The 14,580-nt window shown below is 40.2% G+C and overlaps 1 protein-coding gene across 4 annotated transcripts in view; it reads left to right on the top strand.

The window, feature by feature from the left end:
- The window catches only part of malrd1 (MAM and LDL receptor class A domain containing 1), a 61,035-nt gene that overhangs the window by 39,891 nt on the left and 6,564 nt on the right, over positions 1–14,580 (top strand). For 3 of the 4 annotated variants that reach the window (XM_037757579.1, XM_037757578.1, XM_037757576.1), the window contains 8 exons: positions 2,404–2,584; positions 5,780–5,908; positions 6,027–6,188; positions 9,174–9,331; positions 10,592–10,793; positions 11,361–11,639; positions 12,781–12,909; positions 13,862–13,928. In XM_037757579.1, the coding sequence (XP_037613507.1) occupies positions 2,404–2,584; positions 5,780–5,908; positions 6,027–6,188; positions 9,174–9,331; positions 10,592–10,793; positions 11,361–11,639; positions 12,781–12,909; positions 13,862–13,928 (1,307 nt within the window). The remainder of the gene's footprint in view (positions 1–2,403; positions 2,585–5,779; positions 5,909–6,026; positions 6,189–9,173; positions 9,332–10,591; positions 10,794–11,360; positions 11,640–12,780; positions 12,910–13,861; positions 13,929–14,580) is intronic. The other variant, XM_037757577.1, reaches the window with a different exon arrangement.

The following is a 14,580-nucleotide window of genomic DNA, read 5'->3' as shown; positions in this document are numbered from 1 at the left end:
AACTTATATATATATTTTTGGTCTGCTTTACATGTCTTAAAAAACTTGCCAACAAGTGGCAACGTGTAGGTAACATAAACATTTTTTAGCCACAGAGCTTATTTTCTGCAATAATCCAAAACCCAATGGAAAAATCCAGTTGGCTTTTTGTCAAGGGACCTGCAATTATCTGCAATTTCCCCCAAAAATTGATACTTCTGAGATTGATTTTCATCGTGACACTGTCCTAAAAACTCCTTAAACTGTCCTAAAACTAAAATAATGTTGGTATAGACCTGCAGTTATTCTGTCACCTTTTAAAAATACTAGAGGACAAGGGAGCTGTTATGAATAATTGCAGAGCTTTACCCATCTCAATATTAGACTCATGAACTTCAGGAGAATGGCTAGTTAAATCTATACTTTCCTCTATTAAACACTCGGTGGTTTAACCAGGCAGCGCCTCTCTGTATTGACCTGAAGATGAAGTGGATTTTAACAATCACTCCAATCACCTCAAGCGAGAAACGAGATAAAAAGTTTGTGTGTGTGTGTGTGTGTGTGTGTTTTCACAAATTGGATGTAATTTAGATGCAAGTCCCTTCCTTTCAATCTATATTACCTCCTCTCTAGCTGTCAGGTTGCCTACAGAAGCATGTGATGCATCAGACTTGCTTCGGGTTTACAAGTAAACTGGCAATATTATGCATTCAATCAATTCAAGATGCTTTATCCGTCCCTCGAGGGGCAATTCAAGGCAAGCGAGTGTGCAATCAGAAAAACACAGACAATTAATTTATACACATAAAAAACAATCTAAAAATACAAGTATAACAAATGTGTTAGAAAGACATACACAGGATTAATAGCAGCAATATCTGACACAGGTTAAAGTGTAAAAGGTCAAAAGTGCAAGTGCACAAATCCCATGAAAGGACCAAAAACAACTTGTTAGTTCTTCTCTCAATACGTTTCCCTTCAGACTGAAGACGTAAACTTTTAAAAATGGTTCATGTATATACACTTTAATTTCTTGAAATAGCAAAACCATTTCTTAAACAGCTAAACACTGTAATTCTTAGCAAACATCACTCAAACTGCAGTAAATAGTGGATTTGTTTTGGACTCTTTTCAGCTGATTAATACACATTTGGTGCATAATTGAGTATTTACGGCAGCAGGATTGTGTATGTTGGATCAGCTCAGAATAAGCTACAGTGCCCATGTTCTAATCGTTGTGTTTTAATAGTTTTTAGACAACAATGGAGCTCTATAGCACAGAGGAATAGGATCAGGCTTTGTTGGTTTGTTTTTTTGGTTTCTTTTCATGGGATTTGTTGACAATAAGAAAAATACAGAAGCCTTATCCTGTATTGCTTTTTGTTTAGTTTTATGCTTTGCTTCATGCTTCTGCAGATCTAACTGCAGTTGACTTCAGCCAGTGCTGCAGAAAGGGTGATATTATTGTCACAATGTGTTTGGAGATAAATGTTCCTTTATTTCCTTGTATCCCTCTTTGAAAAGGATTTGTCTGAATTTTCTCAAATTCAATATACCTTGGTTTAGAGGTATTATTGACAACAGTTTTACATAGACAAATATATGTTTTTTATATACACAGAGCTTTTAGAAAGGTGCAATGAAACAAAGGAGGGAGAATGCGACATCTGTGGCTGAATATTATCAATAGCACCTTTAATCTGGGACTTTATAATATACTGTACATAAACTGTAGTTTTCTTAAGATGTAAAAAAGCACATAGAAAACAGTTTCTACAACAACTGTACTACTTCTTCATATTATTATGTCCAACAGTGTACAGTATATTTAATGTGATGTGATATGACATTGTAAATGTCTCTTTCGTGCGTTCTTGACACAACATTAAAAATTGTCAGTGACATACTGGCTCCCAACAACGTACATCCACTAAAGCCCTTTCAAAGTCACATTCATTTGTTTCAAAGCAGTATTAGTCATGATTTAGTGCCTGGCTTGTACCATGGGAAAAGACAGAGAGGACTTACAGAGGAATACACATCGGCATGTCTTCTAATATGTTCCATATGTGGCATGAGAGAAATCCATTACCATAACTCAGGCGGAGCACGGTTTCATTCTGAATAGCAGGTCTCAAGGCAGGGGAACGTATTACTACGATGTTATGCTAATGAGACTTTAATGTCCTCTCAGATGGTATTCACCGTTTCTCAGCAGTCTGCCCGAGAGTTCATTTCAGCTCATTTGAACTTAAAGTCTTGACTTGTGACTTACTGATACTGAAAGTTTGACGTATATGTTTCTGATAATAATCACTGCTGTAGCTTTGAATCCGCTTTGAAGCTCTATGAAATGATTACAGCTGTAACCAGAAATGTCACCACACGATCGTCCTTTTGTCAACGCCGCTCTTCTCCCCGCAGACGGAGAACGATTTGTGGGAGGCGTGGAACAAAACGGGCCATCAGGGGAATAAGTGGAACCAAGTGGAGATCCCCCTGAGGAAGATGAGGAACTTTGAGGTGATATTTGAAGGGATCCGCTCGAGGGACGTGAGTGGAGGAGCCGCTCTGGATGACCTGCAGTTCACAAACTGTGCCCCAAGTAGGTGATATGAACAGCACACACGTGTTGTAAGCCGTGTTGCCAATTCACTGAACTGAAATAAAAAATAAGAGAAATAACTGCCATTTCAATGAACACGAGACAAGAACAAGAATTAATCAACAGTATAATTAACTACGGAAAAAGTAGTTAGTTTAGTGTTAAGTTGTTCTTTTGAAGGAATAATTCAACAATTCACGAATTATGTTTATTTACCAAGATGTATGCGAGAGTGTGTTAAGTATGGAGCTAGAGCCAGCAGGCGTTTAGCCTAGCTTAGCATAAAAATTGGACAACAGCTAGCCTGGCTCTGTCCAGAAGTCCAAAAATGTACGCTTAGCTAAGCTTATCAACCTGCTGGCTCTAACTTTATACTTATGATGCGTTCCAGACAGCTCGGAGGTCAGAATCTTTCCAGTTGAAATTTCCAAGTTCTGACCTCGAAGCGTTCCAGGTGCGCAACGCCAAATGTAAACGAAAAAAACATGGCTGACCGAGACAAACTGATTTTCTTTTCTTTTTCTCAGCAGTGCAGCCTCCACATTCTCCTGCATAACTTTTGCGCATATACAACTTTTGCGACATATTTTGACATAAATTTACATGTAGAACAGGTTTAATATCATAATATGTATTATCTTAAAGAGGAGCTATTATGCTTTTGTGCATTTTTCTTGCTTTTAGTGTGTTATATAGTTTTTGTGCATGTAAAAGGTCTGCAAAGTTACAAAGCCCAAAGTTCAGGCCAAAGGGAGTTACTCTGCCCCACAGAAACACTGCTCCTGAACTGCCTAAAACGCCTCGCTTGAAGTCTCGCTTTTTCCTTCTGTAATGTAGTGATGTCACCAAGTAACACATTTGCATTATACCTGCCTAGCGGCTACTTTGGCATGCCCTCAAACAAAGCTAGTTAGAGCAGAGTCCGTAGAGTTTGGTTCGGTTGAGAAATCACAACAGTGATTTCAAAATGAAAACTAGTCAGCTACCTAATTAAAGCTGAACTACACCTAAAAAATGAAGTGTTATTGTGTGACAATGCAAGTGCTATCTGCCTACTGCCTTGTTTGCTTTGTTATCTATAAAGTGATTCACCTTTGTAACTTAAATACCTCGCAGCACCTTCATCTATGTGTGAGGGGGTTAAAAGTGCAAGTAGGTGTGCAGGGGAGATTGGAAATGTCTTGAAATGTCATTGTCCCGGACTGGAGCACTGGAGTGGAAAGTTTGTGTAAAGCCAAAAATCTCACCGCCTGGCAAAGTAATCAGAGTCGCTGGTATTCAGCAAACCTCTGCACATATATTAAGGTCACTTTGTGCAGGACGGCAATACAAATCTAACTTCATGCTTCTTTAATTTTAAAGTATCTTTAATTTTACTGAACTTTTTGATAGTTTGAGAAAAATATTCATACTTTTAGACTCATTTATTGCCAGCAAGCTTTTCATACCAGCCCATGTCTAACTTTTGCTTAAAACCCATGAGAATATCTTTAAACTCATCTCTCTTGCTATCCTCTGTCCTTGTTTTATTAAAGTATTTTCTCAATAATCCTCACAAGCAAGATATGAATATCCTGTGAAATTATTTTATGATCTTTTCATCTGATAGTTTGGGGTATGAAATTGATTCTGCCACGCTCAGCATATGAACAGAGAAAGAGAAGGAGAGAGTCAGTGTGTCTTAGAGGGAGAGGGTTTTTCTGTGGGATGACAGTTGATGACAGACGCTGTTTGAAGTTTATGTCCGAGACAGATGTTCAACATTAAACAGGACCTGGCACAAGACTGGACACCATGTGGGGATGTTTCCGGGCTCTGCCAAGGCCCACTGCAACACACAAATATAAACACACTTATTCAGGGAGACATAAATACTGACCTACAGACAAACTGAGGCATAGATCAAAACAGACCGAGAGGCGTGCACGCAAGGACCAAACTGTCTATCCAAAACTAAACAACTCTTTCCTACTAGACAAAAAAGCCACTAACATCTGGCTTTTGTCTTTAGTGGGAAAGGTTACAATCCGCTTTCATTCGAAGGACAAATGCAGTTGTCATGGGTGTTAATCTGCTACAGCTCCGATCAGCTGTGATGGAAACATGACAACTGGGTGTACACGCTAATTTCCACCCCTTTTCCGGCGCGATGCTATGTGACGAGTGTTGAAGAGAGTATATATGATGAATAAAATCAACAGATATTTGGAGAATTATTATAATGTATTAACATACAAAATATACAATTAATATGCTCTCCTCAAAGCCACCAGACTCCGGTCACACAACAGTAATTTTACCTCGCTGTTCATCGAAACACACTTCATTCAAACTCGACGGAAACAAAATAAAACTCATCAAAACCATCTTTGTTAGTCTTTCCACTGTTCCAACAATTACCAACTGTGGTTTGGTAGAATATAACCCTTAATTCACTGAGTTAGATGTGAAAAGAAACGTTATATGCGCTCCTCAAAGCCACCAGACTCCATTGACAGATACAGTAATTTTACCTCGCTGACCATTGTAAATAACACTTCATTAAAACTCAACAGAAACAAAATAAAAGTCATCATAACCATCTTTGTTAGTCTTTCCACTGTTCCAACAATCACCAGCTCTGGTTTGAGAATTTGAGAGAGAGAATAATTAAATAAACGGATATAAACAACTTCCATCATAGCATGCTAAAATGGATTTTCAGTTTATTCTATGATGGTATTAACCGCGCTGAACTCCTGGAATTAAGTTAAACTCTTTCAGTCATCATTTAATGTCTCTGCCTTTTGAAGTTTAAGACATCCACGTACTGTAATATAGTTTTATGTGTGCTGTCTGCGCTCCACCTGATCTCTTTTCCTTCCTCTCTGTTCTGTCTCAAACAAGGCGGAGCTGGAGGAGGGAGGCTTTGATTTCCCTGACAGGCCTCTGTCTGCTTTTGTTTACTGTCTTCTCCGCCGCTCGTGTGCTTTGGTGCAGAGAACAGGAAGTTTCAATAAGACACAGTTGTTCATCGTAGCTTTTCCCCCTGAAGCTGGATTTGATTCATCTGAATGGAAAAGGGGAGATAGTTTCTTGTCTGGTGGGTCGGTCTTAAAAAAGATGAAATAATATTACCTGATGTAGAATATAAACATGAAAGATAATTGTTTCTCCCTCAGATCTGTTTCTAAGTTTGTGTGCGTGTGTTTTTAGATGTTGTGGATCCACTCAGCTGCCCTGCAGTCACAGACTTTGTGTGTCACAGTGGCCACTGCATTGAGTCCCACCTGGTGTGCGACAACAAGCCCGACTGTGCTGATGAATCCGATGAGATAGACTGCGGTGAGTAGAAATGGGAAATAGGTTTCTTTGGAATGGGGAGTGAATCCATCTTATTGTAGAGTAGCAAAACAACTTTGAACTTTCTTTCCTTCCATCTTTCTCTCTCTCTCTCTCGTAGAGCACATAGTCGGCTTGCCAGGCGCTTGTAATTTCAACATGGATGACAACCAGTGGGAAGACACCTGCCAGCTTTCTCAGGACGCTGATGATGACTTTGATTGGAGGATTGGTCATCAGAGTGAGACACCAGGAGCTGGACCTCACGCTGACCACAGTCCTGGTCAGTACCCTCTCTGCTGCCAACTCTGTCTCGGTCCCTGTTATATACAGCAAGTCCTCCGAACTAAACAACAAAATACGTTGTTTGTCGATGCCCTCCAGAGCGACAGTATAAGCTTTTTGCGATCTGAAGCCTTTATCAGCAGGACGACATAATTTGTCTGTGCTGACAAATGAAGACAAATAAATAAATTTTCTGATCTTAGGCGATCATGGTTAAGGTTTGGTTAGATTTAGGCACAACTTGGTTAGGGAAACATTGTGGTTTGGGTTAAAATGTCTATTTTGTTAAAGGTGCTCTGTACGATATTCAGGGCAAAGATATAGTAGCAAACAACTACTAACAATTTAAAGATATAGAGGATAATGTCTACCTGAACAGAGGATGAAGTCTCTCTCCCTCTGTTTGTGTTGTAATCCGAGCTTCTCCATGCTTTGTTGACATCGCTGGGCTGGCCACGTGCGCCTTTTCGTGCATGATAGTGCATGTGAGCGTGCCCCACTGGATAGCTCGTGGTTGCTGCTCTGCACTGCTCTCATACAGCAGTTACAGCTGATTATGTCGTCCCGACCAACAGCGCTGTCACGGAAGCATAGCACCCACCCTCTGGTTCCCTCTCAGGTTAACACTGTTAGCTCTATCAGCACTATTGTCGTTGTTTGCATTGTTAGCACTGTTAGCTGTGAGACACCTGCTCAGCCAACGCCATGTTGAGAGCTGTGCGGAGGCAATATATATGCCACATATCTCGCATTTAGCACCTTTAAGATTAGTTGACCTTTGTCTTTATGGGTACAGCAATAACCACATGGTTAAGGTTAGAGAACGACTGCAATCGTGGTTAAAAAAAAACAGTATTGACTGTCAAACTGCAGTCTGTCTTAGCAAAGTCCCATGTTTTGTTGACCCATACATCATACATTCCTCAACCTTACCCAAAGCGACTACGTTCCCCGTATCTAACAAGAGTACATTAATCTCCCTCCAGGTTTTAATTTACACGTGACAGCTTTAGAAATCATTTGATTTCAGTTTTTCTAACCTTTGACCCTTTTTCATCATGACAGAATGAGCACTTGCCAACACACAGCTATAAATTCCCACTAAGGGTCCTGTTTATGTTGAAAACTCACTGCATGTGTTTACTTTCTGTTTTGTTTTTTAGTGAAAGATTAATAATGCTGTCAAAAAAAAACCATTTATCAAAATTAAGAACAAACAACCTCTGCGTCCTCCTTACATCCTCCGTGTTTTCATCTCTCAGGCGGCTCAGCACCTTTGTAATTACATCCTGACAGCTGGGAAATAGGAGCTACCGACAGGCACGTGAAGACAGGGTTAATAATAAATCCTGATCAATGTCAGCCCGAGTCAAACTGATCTTAACAGCATTGGACTTGTTGTTTATCTTGTGTACAGTGATGCTGCTGAATCAAAACAGGATTTTTGCTACTGATTAATTGAAAAATTAATCCTGGAATATGCATCACCTCGATGGTGCTAAGGTTACGCTCATCTATACACGGCAATGTAAACCTTCATTTCCATGTGACTTTGTCATTTGCATTCATTAATTATTGTTTTGTACCTTGGCTGTCAGTGTTTCTTCTGTTTGTTGATGCTGCTGCTACACCGGGCTCGTAAAGAAATGACTCCTGAAGTTGAGAGGACGACCTTGATGAGCAAAAAGATAGCAGCATGAAAGTAATGAAAAATCTTATTAGAGTTTTGTATAGCAGGAGTTCATTTGAGGGGAAACTATGTGTCATTGTACAGTTTTCTTTACTTATCAGAGAGAAAATGAAGTAGTGCAGAGCCTCGTCGAGGAGTCACGAGTCCATCAACAGTAGATTTATGGCTGTTCAACAGATTTGATATTTGCTGTTTGACTGTACTGACAGTATTTGTATCATATCCTCCAATATATTTCCAGGGGTGGAAAGTAACCAAATACATTTAGTCAAATACAATTTTGAAAATACTTTACTACTTTACTTGAGTATTTCCAAGTTCTGCTACACCCTAAAAATGGCAAGTTCCCCTAATGTATTAAAGAAATTAGTGGCGTTAAAATAAATTTACATTAACGCATTATTATCCCGTTAACTTTGACAGCCCTACATTTTAGTAAAGTAAAACAATTGAATGCAGGACTTTTACTTATAACAGAGTATTTCTACACTGTGGTATTGGTTCTTTTACTTAAGTAGAACTGTATGTACTGTGTACTTCTTCAATCGCTGTATATTTCTAATGGCAGCGTTTCTTCATTGTCAACAGTGCACTCAATGAACCAACAGATCCTACAGTGTAGCTCTAATGCCTCCTTGTATTGGCTGTGGGTGAGTTTCTGATTGGCCAGTTGAGTTTATTGATCTGAGAGATGAATCTGGACGCTGGGCGCCGTGTCATAGAATGAATTTATAATCTCGCTACAGAGCCGATCAATAAACCCAGCCATCTGTAACACACACATGGTCATGAGAGAGCTGAACGGGGGCTCTGCAGACATCACTTGATGTTAACATGTGAATCACGGAGCAACCATGTGTACACACAGCAGTTCTTTTATCTGAATGAATGCACAGACTCTGTTTTTTATTTTTTGAGAATAATCCATTGTTGTGGGTGGGGAGCGGGGGTTCGCTGTGGATTTCGATGGTCCTAAATCCCCTTTAACTCATGTGGAAAACTCCCACTTTGTTCTGGCCTCACACAGATGCTGTCTCATCTCGGAGCCCAGCCGAGCTGAAGAAGCTTTTGGCTGCAGGCTACAACATTTCACGACAGCACAAATGCTTTCTTCTGTCCAAATATCACGTGTATTGGAACCAACAGGAGAGCGTTATTGGATTTCTCGCCTGCAGTAAAAGCTGGAATTGAACGCTTGCGGCCTCGTCGTTGAGGCGTAACTGAAATGTTACTCCAACCTGACATAAATGTACTACAAATATGAAGTGTCCCTCACTGTATTTATCTCCAAAGGAGGTGGTGGGAACTTCCTGTACATACACTCAGCCACTCAGAGGGAGGGCGACGTTGCCAAGGTGACGACCAGGAGTCCATTTCCAGCCAGTATCGGCCTGTGTCACCTGCGCTTCTGGTTCTACATGCACGGCTCTGACAGGATGGGAACGCTGAAGGTGATTTCATCTGAGCCACATTTCCATAAATAATTCAAAGCCTTTATGTGTTTGTTTGTGTCATCGAGCTTCCAATTTTAATGTAATTTGCTGTAATGATCCGTCACAGTCAACCTGAAGGCTTAATTTGGATTTGACATAATTTCCTATTTTACTGTTCCTCTCACTACATGATGCCCTGCTTACTGTCAATCACCTGATACCCACAGGAAGAAATAAAAGTCTCCCTGCCAGGAAATAATCCATCAAAGCTTGTCACCTCACAAACATATCATATCCATCTTTTCATGTCTTTTTTAGGTGTCTTTGTTAGAAGAGTAAACAATAAGCAAGTCTTTAAAAAAATAATTGGGTATGATGTGCACTGGAGAAATGCCAAAAATTACATTTAGCCAGCCGTAGACTGGATATTCACATGTGGGCTATGACTTAAAATGGCACCGGTAATAATAATATATATATATAATAAAAAATCATAAACTTTATTTATATAGCACCTTTCATAACATGAAATGCAGCTCAAAGTGCTTTACAAGAGGAATAAATCAATAACACAGGTAATAAAAACAGAGAACACGAAGAGCGAAAAACAATAAAAATAATAAAGTACTAAGGAAAAACAAAATAGGATGATAGTTGTAACAAAAACAAGTTGATATAAAAATATAAAAACCATAGAACAAGTATGAGAAGTATAAAATAAAATTACAAATAATGATGTTAGAAAAAGGTGGAATTAATTAATAGCAAGATAATAAAAATAAGTTTTGAGCTTTTTCTTAAAGCTATCAACAGATGTTGATGATCTTATTTGTGATTTAGTTCCAAATCTTTGGTGCATAACAGCAGAAAGATGCTTCAACATGCTTTTTATAAGTCATTTTTGGTACATTGAGCCAGCCTAAGGGAATCAGAGCGGTATGAAGGTGCTAATTGTTGTATTATAATAATTATTATATTATATTCTCCTTTCAGGTGCAGTGGTTAACATACGTTTAATTAGTTTAAGAAAAAATGTGCAAGTCAGTTGTAACAGTGTACTGTATAAAGGATTTATTAATTTCCTAAATCATATACTGTATACTGTTCACTTATGCTCCCATATGTTACTTGATGCATGTGGAGGTATGTGGAAATACAAATTGCACAAATCTAATTTTTAAACTTCAAAAAAGAGCAATGTAATATAAATTAATAAATTAAAAGCTTTACTTTGGAGACTTGGTCAATTTTGACCATGTTTGTTTTGCACCTCACCAGGTCTACACCGTCGGACCCAGTGGCACCAGTCTGCTGATGTGGGCAGCCACTGGAAACCGTGGTAACCAGTGGACATACGCTAATGTCATCCTGTCCAACCCAGCACCTTTCAGAGTGACCTTCCAGGCAGAGGTGGGTGGAGACGTGTGGACAGACATCGCCTTGGATGACATCTCCTACACCGCACAGTGTATGGTAGAAGGTAAAAGGTTTCAGTTTTTTTATTTTCCATTTGGCTTCTTGTTTTTTGCCTCGTTTCCTGTCCTTTCACCGCTGTGCTCATTTTTCATGCATTTCACCTTCTCCCGTTTCTTCTTTTTTCCACATTTTCTGTCCGCTAACATCCATGCTCCTCCGCTCCGTTTCCATATAAATTGTGTGGACTCTCAGGGTGAGTGTAGTGAGTAAATGGAGCCTGTTGGCCTGTAGGTTCATATAAATTCACTGTGGCGACTGGGTCAGCGCCGCGGGATGGCACAGAGGGCAATGGGGGGAAAAAAGCAATTACATTTATATTGTGTTGTTTCCTCACTGCCACCCAGCCGTTCTTTCGTCACCCCTGAACTGCTTGACTTTCTGAAGAAGACCATTAGCATACCTATCTGTTTTTCCACCATGTACACTCTGGGTCTTAAAATCCTCTGAGGTTTCTCACTGACGGATGCTGGCTGTGAACTAAAATCGATAAAAGGGGATTTAAAGTGTGTTAAGCTCTCCGCTCGCATGTGTAATTATGTGCATATATCCTCCCTGTGATATGTCCCCTCAGGACCAGTAACCCCCCGGCCTCTGACCTGTGGTGTGGACCAGTACCAGTGTATGTACTCCTATCAGTGTATCCCAGAGAGCTGGAGGTGTGACGGAGAGCTGGACTGTGCCGACCAGTCCGATGAAGAGTTTTGTCCCACTGTGGTGCCTGGTACTCTTCCTCCGCAGGATCGCTGTCCTGTTGGACATTTCCAGTGTTTGAATGATCTCTGCCTGCCCTCTATACTGCGCTGTGACGGCGTCCCAGACTGCCCTGACGGAGAGGATGAGAACAGCTGCCGTAAGTGTGTGTCTTTGTCATGTAGGGTTTTTGACTGGTGCCGGTATACATGTAGCGCTGGGGGGAAAGTAAACATGTCTCAACAATTACCAACATGACTGCAGGATTGGTTTTACTTTGGCTGTTACATTTATTTTATTTTTCAAATATATTTTCAAGCACTTTGTTACAAAAAGCAGTGATGTAGGTTAACAACAAATCAATAAGGTTATGAATAATGTGAACGCTAGCACTAAATGAGCCAAGTTTAGAAATACTGAAAGGCTTAGTTCGGATTTTTTTAAGTGTATTGTATGCATCCTCCTGCGTTCTGCGAACGAAAATTACTGCTTTTGTGAATGTAGTCTGGTGGCTTTGAAGAGAGCGATATAATGTCTTCAGTTTCCTGTCACAAAGGGCTGTCTGACGGCGAGGTAAAGCAGCCGTGGACGGGAGCAGCAGAAAAACACATTTTAGCCCCCTAAAACAAAAACAGCATCAGTTTAAGTGTACACTATATGTTTAGAATATTTTCACCGTTTACCTCGCCATCAGACAGCCCTTTCTGATGGGGAACTGAAGTCGCTATATCGCTGTCTTCAAAACCACCAGACTAGATTCCATTCACAAAAACAGTAATTTTGTTGTGTGACTTTAGAATCCAAACTAACGTGGCGTCCACACAGCCGTACATTGCTTCGCTTCTGTGCTGGTACTCCCGTCTGCTTCTCCAAATTGGTAGCAATACACTGACTATAAGGATGTGAATATACAGTATACTGTACATGTAGCGTCATCATGCAGAAACCTACGTCAGGTCACGTGGAAAAAAGTTGTTAGAAGGGCTTGGGAAAATAGCATTTTGACGCTAAAACATACATACTTTGACCAATGTTCGGATTTGAATACATAAAGAACACCACTGGGAAGCTACAGAATGACATAAAATTTTCTTTTTTTTTAGGTAGAAGTGCTCTGAAACATTTGTGAGATGAGTAATTTGGAAAATGTGCACCTAAGAAATGTAGAAAGTACACTCTTTGTATGAAAAGCATCAAAGGGACAGTTCTGACTACCATTTGTGGTTTGCTCATCTCCCTCTCAAACACCCCTCTACACATTTGACCAATTTCCCTGTTTCTGCCTCTCTCATTTTTTCCAGCAGCTCTGCTGCAGTGTGAGCTGGGAGAACTGGTGTGTGAAAGTTGGCCTGGTTGTATCCCACTTCAGAAGCGCTGTGATCACTCAGCAGACTGTCTGCCTTTTCACTCTGATGAGTCCAGCTGCCATGGTAACGTGTTTTTACATACCTTCCCCTTTCAAGCTTTTTGCCATTAACCGCGGTCCATTTTATGATTCCCGAACCTTGAAGCTCAGAGATGTAGCTTGGTGTCAGTCTTTGCGTTTCACCTTTGATTATACAGTTTCCACTTTCATTAGAGGCTGTATATTTTAATTATATTCTTTTAATGCTTTGATATTTTGTGACTTTTAGTTTAAATATGGCTCTCCATGACAGTAAAAAGGTCTTCAATCTGTTCGGTTACAAAAAACAAGATGATTTAAAATGCATAGATTTTGCTATTTAATTTAACACTTTCTTCTTTTCTCTATATCATACTCTCATGAGTCACCAGTCGGTTTTGACTCAAGTGTTGCCAAAAATGTCTGCTCGTTTCCAGCCTTAGCAATGACTCCCAGGACATATTCAAGTCTGGCTGTTTAGGCTTCAAAGCACACCTCAACGGTTCCTTCGAGCTGCCAGAATCCATTAAAACCTCTGCCTTCCTGCGTTTTCAGGAATAAGACCAAACCTCACATTTAGCCTGCGTTCACTGCCAAGCCAAAGCTTCTTTATGAAGGTTGAACAGGACTTCAGGGCTTCAGACGTGATGAACAGGCTACCCTGATAACGCACACACAACCTGTGGAGGGAGAAATATTCATCATCGCATGTACAGGATGGAAGAAAAAATATGTAGTAAAGTGGTTTTAATGTACATTCTGGCGCTCTCTGTGGAGTTTAATGGATGATGATCAACGGTGCAACGTTTCCCCCCCCGGCACCATAATTCACTGATTTCATGTTCTGGTGTCGGGGCAGCAACATGCTTGAGCGTACGGCTGTTTCCTGTCAGGAGAGGAGAGGAATGGATGACGGCTGGTGACAGAGAAAGATAGCAGAGGAAAACCTTTTTGTGTATTTTTGATGATATATTCAATTTCTTTTGTGTGATTTTCAGATTGTCCTCTGCTGTATTGCCTGGATCATGGCTCATGCCTTGTGGAGAAACACGGGCCTGTTTGCATGTAAGTTGAACTTCATCCTTCCACGGATAAACACACATTTATAAGCATAGTCATAAACATGCACAAACAAAGATAATGTCTGTTCTCCACACTCCTCCCTTCCTTTATCTCTCTTTGTGAGACTTAAAACATGGAAATCCCATCAGTCTTTCCTTAGAGAAGACACGCTCCACGAAGCATGTGGGAATCTGCTTATCCCCTACAGCTTAACCAGGGTGGTTCTGCCTTCATTTATCCACCAGCACAGTGTTTCCTGGGAATCTCTGATGGATTCTTCTGGTCAATATTTAAACACGGTCTCCGCTACCAGTGGTCTTAGTGGGTAGACCACAAAAAAACTCCACACAGACACTGCGATCACTCTGTTGGAGGTTTTATAGGAAGCTTATGAATCTAGTTGTCTGCATCAGCGGCTTGGAATGTCCACAATGAGATATTTCATTATAAAAGTACGAATGCAATTATGAGATTTGCTGCTGGATCTGATAACATTGTTATGCGTCACTGAATCGCCTCCGAAAAGATCCATATTTCTCCATCTTCATGTCAGAAAGTTGCTTTTTCCACTTGCTTTCCACTTTTCCTTGTGCAGCAATTCACATAACTGACTGCACAATGTGTCTGCAATAAAAATCAAATCATATTATTAGTA

This window comes from Sebastes umbrosus, chromosome 21, assembly GCF_015220745.1.
Source record: "Sebastes umbrosus isolate fSebUmb1 chromosome 21, fSebUmb1.pri, whole genome shotgun sequence".
Classification (NCBI taxonomy): domain Eukaryota; kingdom Metazoa; phylum Chordata; class Actinopteri; order Perciformes; family Sebastidae; genus Sebastes; species Sebastes umbrosus.
The sequence above is the reverse complement of the archived record's forward strand: the minus strand, read 5'-3'. Positions and strand labels throughout refer to the sequence as shown.